The 27,487-nt window shown below is 40.7% G+C and overlaps 1 protein-coding gene and 1 long non-coding RNA gene across 4 annotated transcripts in view; one reads left to right on the forward strand and one right to left on the reverse strand.

Annotated features, from left to right (window-relative positions):
• The window catches only part of LOC134200481 (uncharacterized), a 330,115-nt gene that overhangs the window by 216,116 nt on the left and 86,512 nt on the right, over nt 1-27,487 (forward strand). The window lies entirely within an intron of this gene.
• The window catches only part of LOC110384750 (WD repeat-containing protein 7), a 130,519-nt gene that overhangs the window by 96,813 nt on the left and 6,219 nt on the right, over nt 1-27,487 (reverse strand). The window contains exons 7-22 of one of the 3 annotated variants that reach the window (XM_038017613.2): nt 26,698-26,830; nt 25,885-25,911; nt 18,955-19,045; nt 18,139-18,286; nt 17,087-17,188; nt 16,255-16,395; nt 14,960-15,038; nt 14,085-14,226; nt 13,011-13,068; nt 12,200-12,361; nt 10,685-10,808; nt 10,010-10,170; nt 8,562-8,656; nt 7,752-7,836; nt 6,230-6,298; nt 4,961-5,053 (exon numbers count right to left, since the gene is read on the reverse strand). In XM_038017613.2, the coding sequence (XP_037873541.1) occupies nt 4,961-5,053; nt 6,230-6,298; nt 7,752-7,836; nt 8,562-8,656; nt 10,010-10,170; nt 10,685-10,808; nt 12,200-12,361; nt 13,011-13,068; nt 14,085-14,226; nt 14,960-15,038; nt 16,255-16,395; nt 17,087-17,188; nt 18,139-18,286; nt 18,955-19,045; nt 25,885-25,911; nt 26,698-26,830 (1,710 nt within the window). The remainder of the gene's footprint in view (nt 1-4,960; nt 5,054-6,229; nt 6,299-7,751; nt 7,837-8,561; nt 8,657-10,009; nt 10,171-10,684; nt 10,809-12,199; nt 12,362-13,010; nt 13,069-14,084; nt 14,227-14,959; nt 15,039-16,254; nt 16,396-17,086; nt 17,189-18,138; nt 18,287-18,954; nt 19,046-25,884; nt 25,912-26,697; nt 26,831-27,487) is intronic. The other 2 variants (XM_038017617.2, XM_038017619.2) reach the window with 2 other exon arrangements.

Raw genomic sequence — 27,487 nt, forward strand, 5'->3', positions numbered from 1 at the left:
GAACATCGACCCAGTTACATTGCCCAATACAAATTCACCAGACATCTTATCATTTGGGCCACGATGGCTTCGAAGTAAATCAGAGTCTTTAGTAAAATATCATTAAATAACCCGATTTCATAGTTTAATCTCGCGTTTATTATCTTCGTTTCATTAATACCGACATTGTAGTCACGGACAACTAAGGTCTTCTTTATTCATCGATAATTTAGTATTTGTGCAACTACCGTCTAGTTCACTATAAAAAAAAACATGACATTTACGAGAGACGTTTAATTATGTTTACGACTCACGAAAGCCAGTGAAAATATTAGAGTACATAATGTTGGGGTTCAAGGGGAAGTTTGTAGAGTACCAAAGAGTTAGTATGTTGTTTGAGCACCTTTATTATATTGTTTAAGCACAGATGGTAACGTCTTAACGCGTGCGTGTTGCTAAGTGCACTGCTCTAAGAATATAATAAAATAACCTGACACCACAACGACGACGCACGGCGTGTCCACGTATTGGTTAGGTATGTGCAAACCGTACACATAATATAACTAAAAGCACCTTGAGCCCGCGGTCTGCCTCCAACATCTGCATACCTTCAAGTCCTTGATATTCACGCGGGCAGTCGGTGGAGGTTCGGTCCTATGCCCGAAAAAAGGCTTACTTAACTGAATTCATGTCTGAAGGTAGTCGACAACATTTACCCTGTTGATGTCTATGGGCTCTGTCTCTGGCTATATCTGAATGTTGGGCGACCAAAGTAAAGCATGAAAGAGGAGTGCATGCGGCAGAGATGCGATGTGTGGAGTGACAAGAATGAACAAGATAAGGAATGATTATATCAGAAGCCCCGGTGATTGACAAATTAAAGAACGGACGGTTAGCGTGGTATGGACATGGATGCGTAGAGAGAAGATGCATGTGACTAGGAGATGTATGGGAATGGTAGTATAGAGGGGGGAAGAGGTCGACCGAAGAAGACATGGATGGAGTGTGTGAATGACGATATGAGAGAGAGAGAGGAGTGAGTGTTAAGCTGACGGCTGATAGACGAGAATGGAAGGGAAAAATTTGCGGTACCGACCCCACCTAGTGGGATACGGTGAAGAAAAAAGAAGATATCTATGGGCTCCACTGACCAACCCCAGGTAGACAGCGGCTTGGCTAACGGTAGGCAGCGGCTTGGCTCTGCCCCTGGCATTACTGACGTCCATGAGTGACTGTAACCATTCACCATCAAGTGGGCCGTATGCTCGTCTGTCTACAAGGATAATAAAAAAATTTTTATTTTTTTATTGCTTAGATGGGCGGACGAGCTCACATCCCACCTGGTGTTAAGCGGTTACTGGAGCCCATGGACATCTACAACGTAAATGCGCCACCCACCTTGAGATATCAGTTCTAAGATCTCAGTATAGTTACAACGGCTGCCCCACCCTTCAAACCGAAACGCATTACTGCTTCACGGCAGAAATAGGCGGGGCGGTGGTACCTACCCGCGCGGACTCACAAGAGGTCCTACCACCAGTAAAAAATGCCTTATCGAAAAACAATGAAGTCTACAACACGAAGACCGAATAAAAAGTACAAATTCCATAGCGAAACGACCTTTAAGAGGTAATTACAATATGAACTTATTACTGTATTTAAACATAGTTCGCTTGATATCTGGTCCGCCTTGACGAGGGCGTAGGCTTTGGGATCGCGTGTACACACGAACAGAAAAGCTGCGCAGCATGTCTGTGGACTGTTTTTTTTTTCCTACCTAAGCTGGAGCCTAGAAAGGCTATTCCAGCGTAACCGTAACTAGTAGGTGAGCTCACGAGGCTCAAACCTGACGACGATGCTAACACGAACCCTAGCAAGAGCCGTGCTTCGCAGAATCTACCACCGGACCGGAAACGCGACCCACTGAGAAGATCCGGCGAGAAACTCAGTGGGCTGTGTCTGGGAGTTAATTTACTCGTAGAGCCCTTCGTCGCAAGCGACGGGTTCGACGAGAATGGTGACCGGTGCTTGAAGTACCTAGAAGCTCCGTTAGTAGATCGGGAGGATCCGAGATGACGTGTTTTGGGCGACGTCGACTGCTTTCCATTCTTTCCGCAGGATCGGGAATGTAGTTACCGGCGGCCACGATGAGAGGGTTCTCGTGTCGTGCCGCTTTATCGAAGTGGGGTGGACTATATTTTTGTGTGCTAGCTTCAATAAAAACTAGATTCAGGGCGAAGGATTTTTATTTCTTGATGTACACAATACGTGATCGTACGACCAATTTTTGTTTTTTATACAACTGCAACTAGCTGTGTTGCCACTTATTAGCGTGTGTGGGTTTTTTTATTGCTTAGATGGGTGGACGAGCTCACATCCCACCTGGTGTTAAGTGGTTGCTGGAGCCCATAGACATCTACAACGTAAATGCTCCACCCATCTTGAGATATGAGTTCTAAGGTCTCAGTATAGTTACAACGGTTGCCTCGCCTTTTAAACCGAAACGCTTTACTGCTTCACGGCTGAAATAGGCAGGGTGGTGGTACCTACCCGTGCAGACTCACGAGGTCCTACCACCAGTAATTACGCAAATTAGATTAAGCAATAAAAGCTATCCACTGTGATCAGCATTAGCTGAGTCACCCCCTTTACCTTTTTTCATTATTCTTTTTTTATCTACCTGTAATCATTAAAATCTGTGTGAAAGGGTTTAAATTAATGATTTATTTATTTATTTTATTCTTAAACAACCAAACTATAATTTACGTTACGATCGCACACAATAAAAAAAACCTTTACAATAGTTTCCGAGCGATCAAATCCACCGGCACGCGCGACGTTATACCCTCCCCTATGTACAGCGCAATGCTTAACGAAAATATTAAATGAATGTAGATCACCTTGACGACTTGTATGCAAACGAACTTATAAAAACACATTGTCAATTAAATAAATTGTTTACAATGTTTCAAATAACTTATCTGTATTTCCTGTCAGAGACCGAGTGGTTGTTTCTAGAAGCTAATCAGATGAAGTTTCAGAAAAGGTTAATCAGATGGTGTAGTATTTAAAAAATTAAATGACGGTACTTTTTATTTTTTTGTGGCCGTCACTTACGACGAAGGGCTCGACGAGTAAATTAACCCACCGACACAGCCAACTAAGTTTCTCGCCGGATCTTCTCAGGGGGTCGTGTTTCCTATCCGGCGGTAGATTCTGCGAAGCACTGCTCTTGTTAGAGCCAGTGTTAGCAACATACCCGGTTTGAGCCCCGTTAGCTCACAGGTCAAAGAGTAGCTGAAAGATACTCTCAAGGATATCAGCATAGGTAGGAGAAAAAGAGCGCTAGCAACGCCCGATTTAACCGTACTAGAGATAAGAAATTAAGAGAAACCGTTTCATTATATCAATTTAGATATATCTTTAGATTTAAACGCGCAATAATAGTGGCGTATCCACTATTCAACATTTTATCGTTGCCGCCGCGGGCTACTCCCCGAATCCTGATCACGCAGGAGCCAGTCACCGTCGACGCCCTAGATACGTCCTTACGGATCCATCAGATCCAATAACTTTTGCATTAGACGCCTTCAGCTCTAACACTAGGAGCAGGCTTAGGGACCTCGGTAACCGTACTCGTCGAACTCGACAAAGAGTTCGCCGTGCAACCTAACCCATGAATCAGCTCGCTGAGTTTCTCGCCAGATCTTCTCAGCGGCTCGCGATTCCGATCCGGTAGTAGATTCATCCTTCGGAGGCGCTCGGGCAGCTGTTAACAAATCCCACCCCTCCTGGCTGAGTCTTTGCTCGCCCACTTGGTGAAACTGGAAAGGCCTCCGGGCCACCAGTAATCCTTCAATAATAAAAAAAAATATATATTCAACATTTACAAAAGCGAAGAAGTGTGGGAAAAACAAAACTCGATCTTTGAATGTCGCTCTTCGAGTTAATCCAAAGAGTCCATTGAGTAGTATCTCATCGTTTCATTTGAATTTTGTACCCATAAACAATTTCCGATTCTTTATTTATTTACCTATGTATTTAAAACATATATAAGTACACTAGCTTTTGCCTGCGACTTCGACCGCGTGGAATAATTTACAAAAAATTCTTTATTTTAAAACAAATTTGGTTAACATAAAAAACGTTATAGTGAGCCAGCCTTAACATATAGACATATGCTGTCGCGGACGTTTTTTTAGATCTTTTAAAGGGGAACAATTGTGTTATACATTATTTTAGCGAAACTTTAACCGTTTCTGCAGCGCACGCAGCGGAACCTCTTAAAAGAGAAAAAAAACCCAATTTTGCAAAATTATTTTTTAATTTTTGAAACAACCAATAATGGTGCTCCGCTTATATTGGTCTTAGCGTGATGTTATAGCCTATAGCCTTCCTCGATAAATGGGCTATCTAAAACTGAAAGAATTTTTCAAATCGGACCAATACTTCCTGAGATTAGCGCTTTCAAACAAACAAACTCTTCAGCTTTATAATATTAGTATAGATAATATGTTTGTTAGTCTCTGGTACCCGTAACACATGAAATCCTAAATCGGGGTCCGATGACCGTGCGTAATTTGATCCCAATTATTATTATTTTACATAATCACAATCTTTGTTTTTTTCTCAATTAAACCATCTCCATTATGGATACCAATATGTAACAGTATGTAGTAGTAATATTCAGTGAAAATACCAAACTCCGTCACAATATACAGCAATTGTACCAGAAAACAAAGTACACTGCGCTGGTCTTACCAGACTCTACGCCTCAATCCACGACGCACGCACGCAGCCGGGAATACACTCTTTACAAGATCGTCTAAGAGAAAGTCATTCAGAAATGCCACGATCCTCAGCATTGAGAGGATCGTGGACGCAAGAAACAGACCTAAAAACCGCAAATTTCTTCCGCCGATTCCCGAACCTAAGAATTCTTGGCACATCCTAAAGCTAGTATTCCACATAATTCACTTACCTTTATTATCGAGGTGGTTTTTTAACTGTTCCGCTTTCGCCTGTAGCTTGGTCTGAACGGTTTCCGCGCCCTCCTTCATCTTGGCCAAGATACCTGTCGCGGGAAACGAATGTGTTAGACCCAACAAAAATATTGTCACGCTTCGACAATTGTTACGACGACTGACCACACATCAATGGTGCAGTAGAAGCCTTCGCGAAAACAGCAACAATGATTATAAAGGTTCAAACAAACTATATATAAGGAAGGAAACAAGAACGTGTTGAAGGGCTTTTTAGCCTAAATTCATTCAGACTTGAATTGCGAACTAAGGTCAAATAAAAATTAAAAAAGCATTTCTCGATTTAAGCCATGAAAGTTAACCCTTCGAGTGCGAACCGTCGATAGATCGACTCTTCATTAATACGTATAAAGTCCGGGGAGTCGGAATAACGACTACTGGGCAGTTTGATTGTAGGCAGGTAACGGTGTGTTGGATTGGAGAAAAGGGAACGAATACAGCACTTAAGATACTTCCGACTGCATGGCTACAAAGTGAGCGATAGATAGTGTAAAGGTAGCATTAGTTTGATGAGAAATCACTAATTATAACTAGGTGGCTCCAAAACTATAGACTCACACATATACTATATCGCTTAAATTGATACCAATATATAGACAGGTAAGGGTGTCTTCGATTGGAGAAGAAGGAACGAATAAATTACTTAAAATACTTCTGATTGCATGGCTAAGTGTAACTAGTAAAATTAAACTCTTTCGCAATCAGACACAATGTTGAATGGAAATTAAAGAAGGACAGTAAAATCCTAAAGAGCTCCTAGGTATTGGCGTCTTAGTTCAAAAAAAAGTTCAAGTTCTCAAAAAAACAATGCCAATGCACAAGACCCAGAAAGTTCCTAAAGAATTACTTGAAATAATTTGATAACAAAATAATAATGATCGCTGAATAAACAATAGAATAAGGACTTTACAGAGAAAAAAAACAAAATTGACACTTAATTATTATAGACAAACAGAAAAAAAAAGAACTGAATCTAAATATTTTGAAATAGCAACACTACCTATCAAACATTATCTAGACCCAGAAAGATCCTAGAGAATTGCCTGAAATAATTTGATAACAAAATAATAATGATCGCTTAATAAACACTAGATCAACAACGTTACAACGAAAAAAAAAAACAAAATTGACACTTAATCATTATAAACAAAAAGAAAAAAAAAAGAACTGAAGCTAAATATTTTGAAATAGCAACACTGGATACAGACCGTGCTTGTCCTTCTCTTTCAATATACGTTCCATATCGCCGGCCTTGTCTTTCACTCGACCGAAGAAGTCTATCCATAGTCGGCGTGTACAAGTAAACATTGGTTAGGGAACACTCTGAGAACGTAACTGATGTTCCTACAGTCAACACGAAGGTCCGATATTCAACTTTATGTGGTTGCACATAAGCCACATGTACTAAATCAATAAAGCAATGGAAAAACAACATTACCAAGACCGCATTGTAACGCGAAGGTAGTTCTAATTAGATATGTGTCGTTCGTTCAATTTTAAAGATTCAGATCAGTACTGACCTGTTGACAAAATGATCCGGTTCGTACGACCCGTTAAGTCGAACGAATGACTAAGCGAGACGGGCGCGGGGCGAGACGCGGCAACCCGAAATGACCCGAATGACCGTCGTACTCGTATGGTTCTTTTCTTCTGATTCGTAGGTTTTGTGTTAAACGAGTCGATTTAGTGAACGACTCATATTTTTTGAAGTGACCCTATCGTTCGCGCGGAATTTGAGACCCGGGTCGTTTGACTCGTTCGTTCGCGAACGACACATATCTAGTTCTAATGACGCCCCCCCGCGTTCCTCTGAGGTCGTTGACCCCGTACGTTGCTTATTTCGAAGAACGTTCCGGCTTAGGGTAGACGTTTTGAATGACTATTCTTTCAAATAACATTGTTCGTCAATCACTGTGCATATTTAGCTTAATCTGGCTTTTCTAATGCCTTTTTGAAGAGAAACTTCTTTAGAATCGTTGTGATTTCAAAGTCGATGAAACGAAAAAATAAGTCCACAGAGACAGTTTAATACAGCGCCATCTATGAGATATTTTTAATACTAACGTGTGTACGAAACCTCTTGTAGTGAATTCTAATTTAGGATTATACGTGAAGTTAAAATATCAATTCACAGAGGGCGCTACCTCATACTAAAGATGATTTACAATTATTTACTAAAGACAAAATTTTACATATATATTTTTTTTATTGCCCTGTAGGCTGACGAGCATACGGCCCACCTGATTGTGAGTGGTTACCGTCGCCCATGGACTTCAGCAAGCTAGGGGCAGAGCCAAGCCGCTGCCTACCGTACTTAGACATTTAGGATAATTGTATTTAAATTTTTGAAGGTTTCACTTCTAACACGTGTGAATTGCACACATGCATTTTTTTTCATTTCAGATAATCGGAAGAGCTAAGACCTGATTCTGTCCGAACTCTCAAAATTAATTGGACAATTGTATAGTGGTATTTTCGCTGTGGTTTTTTTTTTATTGCTTAGATGGGTTGACGAGCTCACAGCCCAACTGGTGTTAAATGGTTACTGGAGCCCATAGACATCCACAACGTAAAGGCGCCACCCATCTTGAGATATCAGTTCTAAGGTCTCAAGTATAGTTTCAACGGCTGCCCTACCCTTCAAACCGAAACGCATTACTGGTTTCTAGTCCAGTCAATTCGTATCCGAAACAGATCTTACTTATACGGCCTGATATAGACTTAACTCACCAGAAATGCGTTTGGTGGCGTCAGGACTCGCAGACTGGGTCAAAGCCGCTGCCTTCATGTATTCGCTGGATATCAGGCCGGCGGCCTGCGGAAGGATTAGGAGGTTGTATTCTTTTTTTTTGTTTTCACGGCCCACCTGGTGTTAAGTGGATACCGGCACACATAGACATCTACAACGTAAATGCCGTCATCCATGTCGAGACATGAGTTCCGTTTGTCAGAACATCAGGGATCCAACCATTCGACTTGAATTTCGGTACAAATGCTAGTGGCAATTGTGTACTTTTTTAATTTTTTTATTGCATAGGTGAGTGGATGATCTCACGAACCATCTGATGTTAAGTGGTTAGTAGAGCCCATAGACATCTACAACGTAAATGCGCCACCCACATTGATATATTTCTAAAATCTCAGTATAGTTACAACGGCTGTTCCGCCATTCAAATCGAAACGCATTACTGCTTCACGGCAGAAATAGGCAGGGCGGTGGTACCTACCCGTGCGGACTCACAAGACTTCCTACCACCAATAACCAGTTTTTGCCCCCAGATATACGACCTTTAAGCTGTACTGTATAACGGCTATCCCATCCATCTTAACGGACTGCTTGCGGTAGGCATAGGCAAAACTGCGATAAAGGCATGTAAGTTTTGCAAGTCTGATGGGAATTAAATGTCTCATTTTACATATATAAACACCTTCATTGAGACGATTAGCATAGGAACCCGTGCGGACTCACAAGAGGTCCTACCACCGGTAAAACAGTTCGTTCGAGAAATATTCCATTATTTACTCTCCGGATCCTCTCACCTCCAAACTGGCCGGACTCATCGCGGAGTACTCCTCGCTCAGCAGCTCCACGATCAGACCCTCGATATCGAAGAACAGAATGTGGCTTTCGGGATCTGTAGGAATTTCATTATCATCATCATCTCATTCTCCTGCCCTTCTCCCAGTCACCTAAGGTCGGCGCAACATGTTTTCTCCTTCCATACTCCTCTATCATAAACCATTTCTTCGCTAACTCCCCTCTTACACAAATCGACTTTCACACAATCCATCCACTTTTTCTTCGGTCTACCTCTTCTTCTGAAGCATTCCACATTCATATTTAAAACTCTCTTACTAAACTTATTGTCATCACATGTCCATACTATCTCAAACGCGCACTTCTCAACTTCTCTGCCTCAGGTGCCACTTTCAGACCTCCTCTAACATATTTTAGTAGGAATTTCATTATTTATTTATTTATTTATTTATTATGCTTCATGTAAAATTTCATTGGCGGACTTAATGCCTAAGACATTATCTACCAGTCAGCCAAAGATAGTACAGAGAAAATAGTGATAGGTGCAATGGAATTTATATAAAATTACCAATACATACACAAAACAAGCGTAAATATATATACATATATACACAAATACATATACACATACATATTATGTCGTGTGCCGTTCAAACTTATCAAAAATGTATCCAAATCTTAGCTGTATATTTTATTTTTATTTTTTATGTTAATGAAATGTCGATTGCACCTATAATTGAGGTGACATCTGCCATGAACTTTTGTCAATCTGTCAATGTTTTGTATTGATGATCACTTTGTTGGTGCAACTTATTAAATAAATAAATAAATAAATAAACTTTCTCATTAAGTACACAAAATTGGCGTTCAACAGAAGTGACATGCAGACTAACACAGTTTTTTATCTATACAAAATCTAAATGATCGTAATTGAAAATTATGCCTCCAAATTACTGAAACAAGTTGTCACAATTATTTCGTTACTCTGACAGCTGACATTCTGTCTGTGTGTTTGTACGATCATTAACACAGTAAATACTAAACTTATTGTGATGTCAATTTGTATGTGATATTCTATATTATGTAATATAAGTTATATAAAAATCATATTATGTCGTTGTTTGTGTTAAATACTTGTATATAGATATTGATAGGTGAAAGACTATTTGGTTTAAGCGATATTTTTCATTCTCTATATTTATTATCTATATTTCTTTTTCTTCACTATATTCTTTATAGGTGAAGGAAATTTCATACTCCTCAGTCCGCGCAATTTTCGCAAAAAGGGGTACAAAGTTTTTGCTTCACGTATTAATATATAGATAGACAGTTTTATTTCCTACCAAAAACAACGATGTTGTCAGACATCGATATTTATCGTACATCGATACTTTTAAATCGATGTTAACATCGATGTTTTTCTAATATCGATCAACCCTACTGTCATCACCTTTCGGGTTGGAGCGGAAGGGCTGCACGGTGAGGGGCGCGGGGCGCGGGCGCGCGGGGGCGGCGAGCGGGCCCGCGGCGGCCGGCCCCGCGTGCTGCAGCGCCGCCAGCCCGCGCTGCGTGGCCGCGCGCATGGCCGTCAGGTTCCGGTGACGGAGGCCCCTGTTCGAACACAATCGCCACTGCAATGACCGGCATCCTTCGAAACGTTTCGAGACAGTACCGTTACGCCCGTAAGAGTAACGCCATCTATCGCCGAATACGCCGAAACGAATATATATTGTCAGAACGCCATCTATTGTCAGATAGCGAAAACACACATCAAAGGTGTCACACTCGACTTGTGAGGAATGTTCTCGATAATTCTAGGGATGTCGTATCTACTATAAAAGCGTTGCAGAGATGGAACGCAGTCAGTCAGTAATCGGAACTAGTCGAAGCGAAACAACGAACGGAACATCTGAAGCGAAGCGGAAGAAGTTTCCGATCCGGTGGTAGATTATGCGAAGCACTGCTCTTGTTAGGGTGCATGTTAGCAATGTCATCAGCTTTTAGCCCCGTGAGCTCACCTACTAGTTAAGGCTACGCTTAAATGGTCTCTCAAAACCATTCGATTAGGTAGGAAAAAAACAATGCAATTCACGTACCACACCTGAAAGAAACTAGAAATGCGTACCTGAAGAAATGCACGGCGGGATTGGCCAGGCCCTGCAGGTCCCCGGAGCCGCTGGACATCGAGCCCCCGAGGTCATCAGACAGAGTCTCGTCGCAAGCAGCCAAGACCTCTTCGGCTATCATACCTGTTGCAGCGGGTCGTGGACATAATTAAAACTCGCGTGTTTATTGACATTGACATTGACCATATCTCCGTATTAGAAAGTTTTCTCAATAATAAAATGACAATAAAAGACGCGAGATTAAGCCGTCAAGTACTTTTAATTGTAAGATGGTGTACTTTATTGATCTCGTGACCGCGCTATGGGTCGCTTAGTAAGCGGTTTATTACTGGTGGTAGGACGTCTTGTGAGTCCGCATGGGAACGTACCACCGCCCTGCCTATTTCTATTGTGAAGCAGCAATAGTTTGAAGGGTTGGGTAGCCGTTGTAAATGTCTATGGGCTCCGCTAACCACTAAACATCGGGTGGGCTGTGAGCTCGTCCACCTATGTATGCAATAAAAAAATAAAATAAATTAGAGATTCATTTATGACATTTATGACAGATATCGAATACATTTACAAATATTGAGAAATAAAAAACAACTCCCTGTGCAGTGCCCTACGTTTGCTGCTAGGAGCGCTGTTCCAACTCCTTAAAAATCTGAGTTAACTTTTACGCTATCGAGAACGTTAAAAAACTCTCACTAAGCTCAGTCGACGTCGTCCTAAACACGTCATTACGGATCCTCCCGATCCATTAACTGTGCTTTTAGGTAGCAGAAGTTGTTGTTTTGAAGTTGTCGCCGCCTAAAGGATAAGACGTCCGGTGCATTCGTGTGTAGCGATGCAACGGTGTTCGAATCCCGCAGGCGGGTATCAATTTTTCTAATGAAATACGTTCTTAGCAAATGTTCACGATTGACTTCCACGGCGAAGGAATAACATAGTGTAATAAAAATCAAACCCGCAAAATTATAATTTGCGTAATTACTGGTGGTAGGACCTCTTGTGAGTCCGCGCGGGTAGGTACCACCGCCCCGCCTATTTCTGCCGTGAAGCAGTAATGCGTTTCGGTTTGAAGGGTGGGGCAGCCGTTGTAACTATATTGAGACCTTAGAACTTATATCTCAAGAATGTCTATGGGCTCCAGTAACCATTTAACGCCAGGTGGGCTGTGAGCTCGTCCACTCATCTAGGCAATAAAAAAAAAGAAGCACCGGTCACCGTCCTCGTCGAACCCCGCGCTTGCGATGAAGGGCTCGATAAGTGAATTAACCCTTAGACACAGCCCACTGAGTTTCTCGCCGGATCTTCTCAGTGGGTCGCGTTTCCGATCCGGTGGTAGATTCTGCGAAGCGCTGCTCTTGCTAGGGCCAGTGTTAGCAACACTCCCGGTTTGAGCCCCGTGAGCACACCTACACGTTAAGGAGAAGCTGAAATAGCCTCTCAAGGCTATCAGCATAGTTAGAAAAAAAAATAAGCTCATTGTTTTCAAAGCGAATTCCTATAATAAAAAAACAAAAAAACTTTACCATGCAGCACTCTGTCCAGGTGTCCCGTCTCCATCTGCCAGACGTAGACGGTTCCATCGCTGCAGCCGACCACCATGAAGTCGTCGGCCGGTCGCCACTTTATCGTCACGACCGGGAACAGGTGCCGAGAGGCCAGCGTCACGCACTTCCTCTCGGCTAGACCTGTTTGATTCCAGAACGGTTTCCTATGTCAATGCGTCAATAAGAAGCTACCGTAAGCACGCCATATGACGACGACAACTCAATTATGTAGGGTGAATTTATGATAGTTTGCCAATATGATAGTGCTAAAATCTACTTTTCTAACTTTCTTTACATTGCACGTAATGTAACACAATGGACGTACGAGGTCATTAGCCCCAAAAGTACGCAGAAAGCGGTAGTAACCCTTTGCATTTTACTGCGGGCTACCGAAATATAATCAAACTAAGACTACATTTTATGCGCTTAGTTTGGTTTATTTATTGTACGAGTAAACGCGTTTATAGTTCGGTATGAACTAGAGTTCCATCGGTCGCTGGTTCATATTCGGCTCGAAGGACCAAAATGTTGAATGAGTGGTCAACATGAATTTCAGCGTGAATAATGTTTTAGGAATGTGGTCATATTTTCAATTGTATAGTATAACAATCATATGATTATAATGTTCTCTTTGGAACTTCAGGCAAGACAACAACGTCTGTTTTTTTCTCAACCTTTTTCAGATATTTTGCAGAAATTGCTAAAAGATTTTTGAAGTATAAGTATATGCATCAATAGAGAGTCGATCTATCGATGGTTACACAGTTAAAGTAATTTTAAATACACTTACTGAGCAGAGTCACACTGTGGTCGGACGCCACTGAGCAAATGCATTTCTGGATCCGAGGCTGGAATAAATAAGCAAAACGAATGGTGATCACATATTACTAGTTTCTCGAGAAACGACTGAAGCGCCATCTATCACACTTTAACGGTACTAAAACAGAAACTTGTTCAGAAACGACGATGCCAACTGGACCAATACGTAACTGTTATCATTAATTGATGTCGTGATCCCCTTAATCCCCTTAAAGGACATGTCCTGCTTCAAACGAAGTTTCATTGCTGGCGTTTGTAAGCAACAGTAACCACTCACCACCGGGTGAGTTGGGTGCTCAAAAAATAAAAAAATTTTTTTTTGTGGCAAATTCACATTCAAAGCATGAGTCGATGAGTTAGTTGCATAGTGGCGCCATCTCTTTCAACTGGCAACAATAATCTTAGAGTATGAATCTTCGAAGTCGTGAAGTGTGTATACTTATATATTATAGCATAGCATAGTATTAGCATAGCATTTAGTGTATAACATAATTAATAGGTGTAATCTCGTATGTCTCCCTAATAAGACGGACCACCCAGGAACATAGGCTTCTTCATAATTGTAAACTAGGATTAAGATGTTGATTAAACATGGAATACACGCAAGAAGACGTTTTCCTTGAACACCTCCCAAAGTACAACATTACATGGCGACCCTGCCAGGAACATTACAGTCGTACAGATGGCGCTGCATATCGATATTTTTTTATGTTAAATTAATTTATTAATTGCTTACGTTGTATTAATAAACTTTTTTTTATATTTAACCGCTAATCTATATAATATGTATAGATAATATTATTTACAATTTATGTTATTTTTTTTAAGAAGTTTTTTTTTTAATTATTAGAATACAAAACATCATAAAAGACATTTTTATTGAACACACTGGTGTTTTGTCGTGACCATAGACTTCACGCCCCCGCCTTGAGGCATGAGGTCAATGTCTCAATTGCATAACAGCCATCTCGCTCTCCAAGCCGGAGCTCGTGATGCTTCGGGACCGATGCAGTCAGCGCGGAGAGGTGGCCCACGAAATACTTACACTGCAATTGTGGGGGGGTACGATCAGCTGAGCTATTTCTCCGGCGTGCACGCAGAAGCGGTGCAGCAGGCTTCCACTAAAGAGGTCCCACAGGCAGACCGCGAAGTCGATCCCACCCGACACCAGATGTGCTCTGTCGTACCTGCGGCACAAGCGGTCCCCTCACTGCCTACCCTGCTTTTTTTTGTCACTGTCTACCCTACTTTTCTACGGTAGGCACCCTGCTTTACTTTCTCACCGCCTACCCTGCTTTTGTTTCTCACTGTCTATCCTGCTTTTCTTTCTCACTGTCTACCCTGCTTTTCTTTCTCACTGTCTACCCTGCTTTTCTTTCTCAGTGTCTACCCTGCTTTTTTCCTCAACGCCTACTCTGCTTTTCTCACTCACTGCCTACCCTGCTTTTCTTTTACACTGTCTACCCTACTTTTCTACGGTAGGCACCCTGCTTTACTTTCTCACCGCCTACCCTGCTTTTGTTTCTCACTGTCTATCCTGCTTTTGTTTCTCACTGTCTATCCTGCTTTTCTTTCTCACTGTCTACCCTGCTTTTCTTTCTCACTGTCTACCCTGCTTTTCTTTCTCAGTGTCTACCCTGCTTTTTTCCTCAACGCCTACTCTGCTTTTCTCACTCACTGCCTACCCTGCTTTTCTTTCCTGCTGCCTACCCTGCTTTTCCTTATGGATGTTGTGGGTAATTACACAAAATGCACATGCACTTGGAACAACCAGCGCCACCTGTTGTACGTTTGTGGTATTTTTTTTATTGCCTTTGTAGGCAGACGAGCATACGGCCCACCTGATGGTAAGCGGTCACCGTCACCCATGGACTTCAGCAATGCCAGGGGCAGACCAAGACGCTGCCTACAAATTCTCACCTCTGGTGTACGTGGTGTGGGTACAACAAGCAATTGACCCTTCCGTTGTGACCCAACAGTAGCTGATGAGGTGGCCAATCTGAAACAAACCAGGGAAAAAAACGACGGTGATCTTGCACGGAATTCTTTTCTTTTCCTACCTATTCTAGTATACTCGAAGGGTTATTCTAGACTCACCGAGCGAGTAAATGAGCTTAAAGGACTCTAATATGAAGTTGCTAATCTAGCCCTAGCAATAGCAATTAAGTGTAGCGGACTTAGCTTAGAAAGTCTGTGTCGAGACGTCACACAATAAACAGCTTGCAAACTGTCGTGTCTATATAAACGCTCTATACAAGCACAGACTCAACAGTGGTAACCCCGACGTGATTGCTGACGACGTAATTGCTGACGACATAGTTACTGACGACGTGATTGCTGACGACGTGGTGTTAGAGGTGATTATAGTGGTGGTAAACAGTAACAATTTATAGTGAAAGAAATTGTGCGTATTAAGGTGAAAACCTGAAACTTTTAGATTATACAGATAAATAGCGCCACGTGCCTTGAGATATGAGTTGTAAGGTCTCATTTAGTACAACGGCTGCCCCACCCTTCAAACCGAAACGCATTACTGCTTCACGGCAGAAATAGGCAGAGTGGTGGTACCTACCCACCCGGACTCACAAAAGGTCCTACCACCAGTAATTACGCAAATTATAATTTTGCGGGTATGATTTTTATTACACGATGTTATTCCTTCACCGTGTAAAGTCAATCGTGAACATTTGTTGAGTACGTATTTCATTAGAAAAAATGGTACCCGCCTGCGGGATTCTAACATCACTACATACTGTTACGCCGGTAACAGTAACGCCATCTATCGCCGAATAGTCGAACGAATATCGAAGGATCCAGAATGCTGGAGAACTACAACGCCATCTATTGTCAGATAGCGGGAACTACGACTAGAGACGTGTGGAATATTCTTGATGGTTCTAGGGACGAGGTATCGGCTATAAAAGCGTTGCAGAGATGGCACGCAGTAAGTCAGTAATCGGAACTACTCGAAGCGAAACAGCGAACGGATCACCTGAAGCGAAGCGGAACGAGCGAATTGAGAGTTTTAAAGTGTTTGTTGAGTGTTTTAAAGTGTTTGTGAAGTGTTTAAGTGTTTTAAGTGCTGAATACAGTTTTTAAATGTACTTTGGTGAATTTTTTTTTTATCCCGAACCCCAGCGCGTAACAGTACGAATGCACCGGACGTCTTATCCTTTAGGCCACGACGACTTCATAGTTCAGGTCCGCCGACTCACCATCTAGCTGCTGGTGTCTGCCGTGCAGCAGCTGAAGCTGGACGGTGTGGGTCGCGTTCACGATCACGATGGAGCCGTCCTCCCTGCCGACCACGAGGCGGTTCAGCGCCATCAGGTATATCGAAGCGGTCAGTTTGATTTCTGGGAACAACCACCACCGGCCAAGTCAATGTACGAGACTTCAGCACGACATGTCTTTTCGCATTAAAAGTATACAATTTCCAAAAATATTCGAAATTCGAGTTAATATGCGGAATCATTTGGTGTCACCAGTATTTTTCTCATAAATACTGTCAAAAGAGCGTAGTTTAGTTTTAGTTTAGAAGATAAGTGAAATTGTTGGGGTTTCTCATCGCGTAGCGGTACGAGCCTGCAATAAGGACTACATAAGGTATTGTGCTTTCTTCCTTTAGCGCAGAACTGCCGCTTCTTATCGTTTCTGTCCGCAGTCTGTGTCCTACAATTTTTAACGAGCAAATTTTGCTATATTTCGTAGTTATTTCGCGTTTGCACCCTGTATGTTAAGATTATACATGCCTATATTACTGGTGGTAGGACCTCTTGTGAGTCCGCACGGGTAGGTACCACCACCCTGCCTATTTCTGCCGTGAAGCAGTAATGCGTTTCGGTTTGAAGGGTGGGGCAGCCGTTGTAACTATACTTGAGACCTTAGAACTTAAATCTCAAGGTGGGTGGCACATTTACGTTGTGGATGTCTATGGGCTCCAGTAACCATTTAACATCAGGTGGGCTGTAAGCTCGTCCACCCATCCAAGCAATAAAAATATATATAAACATATATCAGCTAGTAAAAATAACAAAGCCACATTACCAGACTCGTCAGGGACGTGTAGTTGGTCCAGGATTCCGACAGGACTCGGGTTCATGTCCGACCACGCTATTTCCATGCTCGTCAGCACCAGAGGGGCGTACGCTGCGAAGATCAATCAATGAGCTATTAGGGCGACGTTAAAACCATAGACCCCTCTTCTTCTTCTTTATTTTTTGGCTCCGGCACGGTTCGTGAATTAGCCAGTGTTAAGTAATAAGATTTTTATAATTCGCCGTTTTAATTATTAAAGTTAAAAAACGAAGGAACCTCAGTAAAATTGTGGTCATTTACTGAGACCTTTTCAGTGGACTTTTTGGAGGATCCCGAGAAGTTACGTCCAGCGGCTTTGTTTTATTTTCGCACATTTGTGCACTTTCACAGATACTAAGCAGTTAATAAACCACCGTTATTACGCATTAAACCCGAAGAAACACTAAATAGACAAAATAAAACGGATTCCACAACTTCACTTCTCGCATTCCCGCCAAAAAGTCAAAACGATAGCTCCTAAACACGACGACAGTTTCCAGCCACAAATTACTACTTGAGAATTTGTGATACGGCACTGGCATCGATTCTTTTTAGGAGGGGCCAGACATGAAAATGACTATGAGTGATATCTTTTAGCTTTCTTATAAGATTCTACTTATTTATTTACTTCAAAGAGGATTATCAGCTTAACTTAACGCAATAGTACAAAAAATAGAAACCAGAAAGCCAATGTCCTCACCAATGAAAACACGTTAAATCACTTAGTGCAAACCAAACAATAATGCAAAGCAAGAATAAATAAAATTAAAACAAGACCTAAACTAAGCATTTTAATTCATCAATAATTTTTTTTACAACCAAATATTGTAAGTGGAATTTCGGGGCGACATCTTTACTTACGCCTTTTTTTAATACAATTTTTCCTTATTAGGAAAGGCAAGGGGATCTAAGCACATACCGCCTTGTCTGTTCTATATCTTTACCATAGACTAAGTAAAAATGCAAATAAAAAAAGAAGTAAAAAAGACAATCGTCTATGTTCAGGTATTGTGACCGCTTACTGTTAACTTTGTTGAGGTCCGGAGTGGCGGCGTCGTCGACATTCCAAATTGAGACAACTCCGGCCGAGTCTCCCCTCAAGAGCAGTCTGCGCTGGCGTCCTCCTGATGAGGTTATCACGAAACGCATCGCCGGTGGACAGGAAAGTAACTGTGAAGATAAGAAAAAAATATTTCTGTTCCAAAGATGTTGACCTATTTTTTTTAAATATCTTGGTTGGTAATGATAGGCCAGATAGGGTGTGGTAGGCAGCGGCTTGTCTCTGCCCCTGGCATTGCTGAAATCCATGACGATATCTACTCACCATCAGGTGGGTCGTATGCTCGTCAGCCTACAAGGGCAATAAACAAATAAAAAGGAGTCCGGAATAGAATAATTGTAAATAGACATGCTTTAACAAAAACCGACTTCAAATAGAAAAAAAAGATATTCCAAAAAACAAATGAATATACACTAAAAACACTAATCATCGAAATCGGTTGGCGTGATATTGAGTTATTGAGTTATTCATCCTATTTGTCGCGCACGTACTTAATGCAAATTTAAGACTTATATAGTTCTCTCATGGATACCATTATCAGAACTGGACTATGAATGGAAATGGGACCACACGAGAAACGTCAGCTTTCTAATAATAAAAAAAAGAATCATCAGAATCGATTCACCCAGTCAAAAGTTTGAGGTGACAAACATAAAAAAACATACAGTCGAATTGAGAAGCTCCTCATCTTTTGAAGTCGGTTAAAAAAGGAACATGCTGCGCCTACCTCACATAGTAGGATAAAAAGCACGAAAAAGAAGAAAACACATTGGCTTACCTCATTATCCGTATGTGACAATATCCCGAAAAGCACCGGGCTGTCGTGGGCCACAGTCGGGCCGTGGAAACCTTTATGATCGGGAACCGAACTGCATTCAAACAATTAACGTTTATACGGAACCCAATTCGTATTTCACTATTGAATACACCGAGAAATAGGGGTGGGTTTCAAGCGATAATCATCTCAAAAACAAGGTGCCTTTTATAATTGAAGTCTCGGAACGAAATCAGAAAGCTTTCACACAAACATATACACTTTAATTGACTGATATACGTGTGATAAACAGGTTTGCTCTGTATCTGGCTGCTTAGATGGGTGGACGAGCTCACAGCAAACCTGGTGTCAAGTGGTTACTGGAACCTATAGACATCTACAACGTTAATGCGCCACCCACCTTGAGATATAAGTTCTAAGGTCTCAGTATAGTTACAACGGCTGCCCCGCCCTTTAAACCGAAACGCATTACTGCTTCATGGCAAAAATAGGCGGGGTGGTGGTACCTACCCGTGTGGACTCACAATAGGTCCTACCACCAGTAATTACGCAAATTATAATTTTGCGGTCTTGATTTTTATTACAGGATGTTATTCCTTCACAGTGGAGGTCAATCGTGAACATTTTTGTTAGGTACGAATTTTATTAGAAAAATTGGTACCCGCCTGCGTGATTCGAACACCGGTGCATCGCTAGATACGAATGCACCGGACGTCTTATCCTTTAGGCCACGACGACTTCTCTGGTAGCCATAACACAAGGAATACTAATTTGGGGCCGAATGACCATCCATGATATGTTTCCAGTTCTTTATTTAATTAATTGATAAAAAATCCCGATAAGCAATATACAGCAGAGGATGCATTTGCAAAATTAGATGAGAATAAAATGGGATTTCAATTATAGATTATCTTCACTTCGGCCATTTATGCACAACTTATGACGTAATACCATGTCGGTGTTGCCATCATAAGAATTTTCATGCATTTCTATTTTTATTTGGTTTTATTCTTTTGTCCCCAAATTTCATAGGTAGCATGTATGAGGCATGAATTGTAATCTATTGTGGCTAATTAGCCATTTTAGTTGTGACGAGGCTTGGGGGAAGCCTATTTTTACTAGTTTCAGGGGCCTGAAAGATGATATATTAGCAGAAGTTACTATTTTGGAAACAACATAAAAATTTGGGGATTTCTATATAAAATACACGGATAGTCTAAACAATGTTTCTTCAACAATTTCGCCATCATTTCACTCTTAACGTCTATAATGCAATATGTTCGTATGAGAGCTTATCTGATTATAGATCGTAAACGTATAAGGTTAAAGTCGTTTTTGTATCCTTGAAACGCACCAACAAGCAAATCGTTCGGCATTTATAACAAGTACTAGCTTCTGTCAAACGATTTTGTACCGTATTAACGAGCCGTATATATTAATATAAATACTTTTCAAGATACTGGTTTAGGTGATTGTTTTTATCACGCATATCTAAGGGAAATGTGTTAGCAGAATGTATAAACTTACATTTCTCTCACGCTACGGGTTTTATGACGCAAGAACCCTAATCGCCAAAAATCTAGATTATTCTAGATCATTCTCAATCTTCGAAACATTCAACTGCCAATCACGAAGCGTTATAGATACCGTACGATAATACAAATGCATTTACCATTATTTGAGGTGATTTACTTTAATAATTCAGTGTAACGTGATGACTTTTGTCTCATGCGATTGATCTTAAGCAATTCAATTTAAGTATGGACGTAACTTAGAACATTTCCTTCACGTTTTTTCCCCTACCTGTTCACTGGTGGCCTAAGGGGCTATTCCAGTTACCAGAATTTGCTAACACGAACCCTAGCAAGAGCAGTGCTTCGCAGAATCTACCACCGGATCGGTAACGCGACCCACTAAGAGCTTCTGGCGAGAAACTTTTTTTTTTTTATTGCCTAGCTGTGTGGACGAGCTCACAGCCCACCTGGTGTTAAGTGGTTACTGGAACCCATAGACATCTACAACGTAAATGCGCCACACACCTTGAGATATAAGTTCTAAGGTCTCAGTATAGTCACAACGGCTGCCCCGCCCTTCAAACCGAAACGCATTACTGCTTCACGGCAGAAATAGGCGGGACGGTGGTACCTACCCGTGCGGACTCACAAGAGGTCCTACCACCAGTAAATATGACCACCAGTCAGTGAGGCTGACGATATTAATGTCGTAAAAAGTCTCTCCCCAGCCGATCAATACCAAGTCGATAGCGCGCTAATCATATTTACGACAACAACCCAAAGAGCCTGCAAAAGACAAAGGTCATACGTCACACGAAACATTTAAGAAATTAGGAATAGGAAAAATAACGAATATCATAAATATGAAGTATCATGGAAGTGCAAATCGCAACGTAAATTAAACATTATCTAAAATCTAAATTCTAATGTTTTTTTTTTTCTTTTTTTTTGGGCAGTTTTTCTATTTTTTTTAATTACATTGAAGCAACAACACTACCGTATACTACTACGTCATAATTCAAATATATTTTGTACAGTTAATTGGACGAGAAAAAAGAGTATGTTACGCTATTTCTACGCTAATGAAATGGCAATCAATCTATTAATCGAATAGAGCAAAAGGACTTGTCGCATTGTTGAAGGCAGAGACAACGAGTAATTCCGGTAAAGGGCGCTCGAGTTCTTTCATAAGCAAACGAGGAAAACCTAGAGCAAAAATGGCGGACCAATCACACGCAGTCGATCGAAACTATTTTAAATTTAATTCAAAGTAGCCAAGTTCACTGTCGTCATACGCCAGGGCTCGGGATGGATAACCTCGCCGAAATCCAAAGTAAAACTCAATTTAATTATTACTACATTAAAGGCTGATTTCAATGATCGCAATTCATTTTTTCCGCTTCAGATGATCCGTACGCTGTTACAGTCGACACGACATATTCAGAATTTTCCAGAATGTTTCCAAAAGTACTTTATTAGAATTATTTTGTCCGTGCTGTTTGGGTCATAAATAATCGGAGCGGTGAAGCGAATATTTCTCTCTCTGTTCCACTCACGAGCTTTATAGACAGGCATAGTGATGCGCATTATTGTTTTCGATAAGCGTTATCGATAGTGTATTTAGTTTTGTCTTTTTGTGGTTTAGTGTTAAAATTGAAAGTAAAAATCACTAATCGAACACTTATACCACATTTTTGTAACTTTGTAACTTTTCGGGATCTATTATAAGCAATATTTCGATATCCACTTTCGATATTTGATAACAGATGGCACTGCTCGTACCGACACAACCCTAATAATTTGCGAATGACCACGAGCCCGCCTTTAAATTTGGGCCACAATGACTTCATGACTACCTGCGAGTCGTTTTATTCAAACGAATAAAATTAACAAAATTTCTTCCGCTACAAAAAATCTGCCAACCCTAATACAAAGAATTTGACATCACTAATACTCGTATTACGTCTGAAATCACACGTACAACCGCAACGTATCTATGTCATATGCGTGCAAAATGAATCTTTTTTTTTTATTATTTAATTTCATAATTTTCTCAAAAGTTATCCCTTGTTTGTTTTTTAGACGAAAAAAATTACACGTTTATCTTTGAAGGTCCGCCATTCCTGACCTAGAGCATCAGCTGATTATTAATGTTGCCATTTTTAAAAATCCCCCTAAAAATCCGGCACAATCTTTGATACCAACAAACTCTCTCACTCTCGTCACTACTCGAATGGGACTATTTGCGACATCAAAATGAGACTATCCTCTCGACAATTAAAGCTACTTTTACGGTTTAATCTCGCGCGTTTGTTATTTTAATTTCACTATTAAGAGGGTAGTTAGCAAAATATTCAAATGTCGACGAACAACAACCCGATCGTCCGCTGACTGAAGTATAATACTAATAATTACGTTATCATGATGCAAGGGTGATGGCACCTATTACTAATAATATTGAGGACTAAAAGGCTATTTCCTTTAAGCGACATTTCTCTTTATAACTTAAAGGTGCGTTTTATTTTGGTATTAGCATCAACAGAGGAAGAAAGAAGAAGGAAGAGAGACCGCCCCAGAACAACGTATAGGCATTTGTAGGCAGCGGCTTGGCTCTGCCCCTGGCATTGCTGAAGTCCATGGGCGACGGTAACCACTCACCATCAGGTGGGCCGTATGCTCGTCTGCCTACAAGGGCAATAAAAAAAAAACTTAGCGTCGCTCGGTGGAGCAGGAGCTAGGTGACTTTTTTTTTATCGCTTTGATTGGTGGACGAGCTCACAGTCTACCTGGTTTTAAGTGGTTACTGGAACCCATAGACATCTACGACGTAAATGCGCCACCCACCTTGAGATATAAGTTCTAAGGTCTCAAGTATAGTTACAACGGCTACCCCACCCTTCGAACCGTCTTGGGCATGACGTAGCAAGAGCTGGAACAGACTGCCCAAGACCGATGTAAATGGAAGGATTTGATTCGAGCCCTTCACCCCAGCGGAGGGTAGTAGGAAATTATGATGATGATGATGATCAACAGTTCGATATTATCAATAGAACTTCAATTAAGTTTAGTACATTCAAATAGCTGAAGATGTTTTTTTGGATATGATAATTTTTTTTAAATTATGTATAAACTTTAAATGGGTCTCCTGTAAATTTGCAAAAATGTCACTTAAACTAAATATCCTATCAGTCCTCGATATGGACTATCACCCTTCCTGCTCGTGTTACATTGGCTAAAATGAGATGACTCTACAATACAATGCGTCTTCGTTAAAATGCAATTTCTCGGAAGTATCCGAAACGTCAAAAACAATATATAGACATTAAAAAAAAACACGCGAAACTAAACCGAAACAGTAATCCTAATGGCGTCTAAAAATCGCGAAAACCGAACAAGACACTAAATACATCATCAACCAAAGTTATTCTGTAACAGATCTATTCACTTGTGAATCGTGAACTAAAAATAAAATTTGAAACTTACAAAGCACACTTAATAAGTGTAGGCAAAATAAATTCCTAATCCGTTGTAGGAAAAGGATCTGACAGTTATTGTTCATCGGGTAGGTACCAACATAAAGAAATATGTGCGTATGCTTTTATTTTAAAGACGACAAGGCGTGCACTGGTATACTCCACCATTCTGCCTAATTAGGCTGCAAAGCGATCCCCGTGCCCGTTTGAAGTGTGGAACAACAATGGTATAATAAAATTGGAGGCTTTCCCTTTGTGACGTTTAGGAACTTTTACACTATGTGAGCCTTAATGAGCCTCTTCCATGATTTTACAGAACTTAATACTTTTATTTAAATCAACACAATTCACCTACAAAAACTGTAAGACCCTTTCCGTATCGAATTGCGTTTAAACATCGATTTTTACTGTGAAACTTCTTGAATCGATCCAAGCAGTTGAAGGTAGTATACAGTCAAGAGAAGACGCGGCGTAACTATCGCGATGATAATAAAAATAAAAATAAAGTATCTGAATTATTTATATGTATAAAACAATGGATGTTAATGTTAATAGAACTTTGCCGGTATGCGACAGCGTTTGTTATATCTATGGATTCAAGTCACCCCATAAGCCTACGTGTCTTCGTGAAAAAACGTAAGCTTAAAATTGTATGCTGGCTTCGAAGAAAAGTATGTATTTATGGTCACAGTAAACCAAAATGCAGTGCCTAAAACTTTAACAAAAAAAAACACTGGCACAGAATAGACGACCATATCGAAGCTGTTCAGTAGTTTTATGGAGGTAGATTTTTTTCCTACCTAAGCTGAGAACCTTGAGAGGCTATTTCAGCGTAACCTTAACTAGTAGGTGAGCTCACGGGGTTCAAGCCTGACGACGTTGCTAGCACCCTAGCAAGGGCCGTGCTTCGCAGAATCTACCACCGGATCGGAAACGCGACCCGCTGAGAAGATCCGGCAAGAAACTCAGTGGGCTGTGTCTGAGGGTTAATTTACTCGTCGAGCCCTTCGTCGCAAGTGACGGGTTCGACGAGAACTATGACCGGGCTGGAGGGTAGAGGTAAAGAGCGTCATTTTTATAAGATTCAAATTGAAAAAGTGTTGCAAGACTCATCGAAAAAGCGTTAGTGTAAGAATTGGATATTCTATTTAAACAGAGTGAAGTGTGCTGGATCGAAATGAGGTGTGGTAGTTTGTAGCGCTGTTTTTAAAAGTCTTCCACTTGCTACAGTGGCGCCACCTTATTTAGCTCCTTTTCGGCGGACACTTTTCAATACACTAAGACGGTGCTTCTTACTTCTAACACTATGTATAGGGTGGTAGGACATCTTGTTAGTTCACGCGGGTGGGTACCACCAACTTGCCTATTTCTGCCGTGAACCAGTAATGCGTTTCGGTTTGAAGGGTGGGGCAGCCGTTGTAACTATACTTGAGACCTTAGAACTTATATCTCAAGGTGGGTGGCGCATTTGCGTGATGTCTATGGGCTCCAGTAACCACTTAACACCAGGTGGGCTGTGAGCTCGTCCACCAATCTAAGCAATAAAAAAAAGGTTTCAGTGCTGACTTTATTTGATTTCAAATTAAACATCATAATCTTTCCTATGAATTTTTCTCGACACTCGACACAGATAATGTAAGCCGCAATTAGTTTAAAAAATTAAATAACGCCATCTAGTATCAATGCACCGTAATCGCACCGGCTTCTTACAAAACGTATAGGGAATTTGGCACTATCTTCTCTTAACAATGTAATAAGTGATATGCCTAAAATACCTTGACCATAATGTAAAACTCACTAGCAATATTTCGATATGTAGACAAAATTAAAAAAAAAACAATATTAGATTTTTCAAATATAAACCAACCAGAATTCACATTGTGTTATTTTCGAATGGTTTAAAAGCAATTCGATAATGAACGGTTTATAATCATAATTATGCTGACCTATTGATAGCTTTTCCACGCAGTTTGCTATAACAAAAAAATAATGAAGGTGTTAATGTTTCAGTATTGCCAGTTAAGGGCGGGTTTCAGTGATAGTTGAGCCCCTGTCGGGATTTGCTTTGCATCGGTTAATGTTATGTATGCTTATGGTGTTACAAGATTACAAACAATCAACTTATTTAGAAGTTTATTTGATTTATGTCAGGGCTTCTGTTTTTTTTTTTTCTATTTGGCTGTGAAACCCTGTAGTAAAAATTCAAATATATTTTTTATTTTCTTTTCAATTATTCATTGTTACTAAATCAAAATAAAATTTGAAACCATTAGGTTTTTATTGAGTCTTTTTTTTTAACTTTAAAATGTAAAATCTATGTTTCCAAACACGAACGAATGTATGTTTAGTCTGTGGAAATTTTATTTATATTAAAAAAAAATTAAAAAAAAAACACATACAGAGGCGTCATTGTGCTCCGATGATAAACTAATGATTTTAAATGATTCTTCATGCCACGTTTTAATGTTACCTTTTAATGATTACACGTTTAGCTTTCGTACTGTGATTATATTAGCATATAAAATTTATTATTGGCTCGGAAGCTTGTATTAATTCATTTTTCTAATTACAGTCTCTATCAGTCAGTTACATATTTTAGTAGACATGCTTTAATCAATTCACTTATCTTATTAATTACTCATTAATGTTATCTTTTTATTAATCCAAATAAATGACAAAGATGTATCTTTCTTTTTAAATAACTTTCTTTTCTAACGGGATTAGTTTTGAGGGTAGGTTGACAAGTTTTTCACACTTACTTGGCGGGTAGCTTATAAAGATATCCCTTGCCTTCGGTTGACCAGACGAGGACTCTGTCCGGGGCCAGGAAATCCCCTGACATCCAACGCTCGCCTGACGGTGCTTGGATCGAGCATAAAACTGAGAAATCCCCTGGAAACATAATTAGTGTACTTGTGATAAATCACTTAACACCAGGTGGGCCGTGAGCTCGTCCTCATCATGTTATCTAAATCGGTAGTTATTATCGACATTACCATAATTAACTATGTCACAGCACTACCGCATTCCTCAGGAAGGACATGAACTCGCGCGCCTACTGTACATCGTCCGCTGATGATACGTTTTTTATTTATTTTTTTATTGCTTAGATGGTTGGACGAGCTCACACCTGATGTTAAGTGGTTACTAGAGGCCATAGACATCTACAACGTAAATACGCCACCCACCTTGAGATATAAGTTCTAAGGTCTCAAATATAGTTACAACGGCTGCCCCGCCCTTCAAACCGAAACGCTTTACTGTGACGCGACCACATGTGACGTTCCTCCACAGTGCTCGATCATGGCACGGACCGCATGGTACAGACTACCACCAAGTGCTTCCTTTACCAGGTCTGACCATCTAACTGGTGTTATGCCCACGGCGCGCTGGCCCTCTATGCTTACCTCTTATACCAAATAAAACGGAGCTTTAATTACAATAATAAATGCGTACTGCGTAAATGCGTATTAAGCGAAATGTCGCTAAAACCAAATAGCCAAGGTGGGTGGCGCATTTACGTTGTAGATGTCTATGGGCGGCTCTAGT

The sequence above is a fragment of the Bombyx mori genome, chromosome 2 (assembly GCF_030269925.1).
Source record: "Bombyx mori chromosome 2, ASM3026992v2".
Taxonomy (NCBI): domain Eukaryota; kingdom Metazoa; phylum Arthropoda; class Insecta; order Lepidoptera; family Bombycidae; genus Bombyx; species Bombyx mori.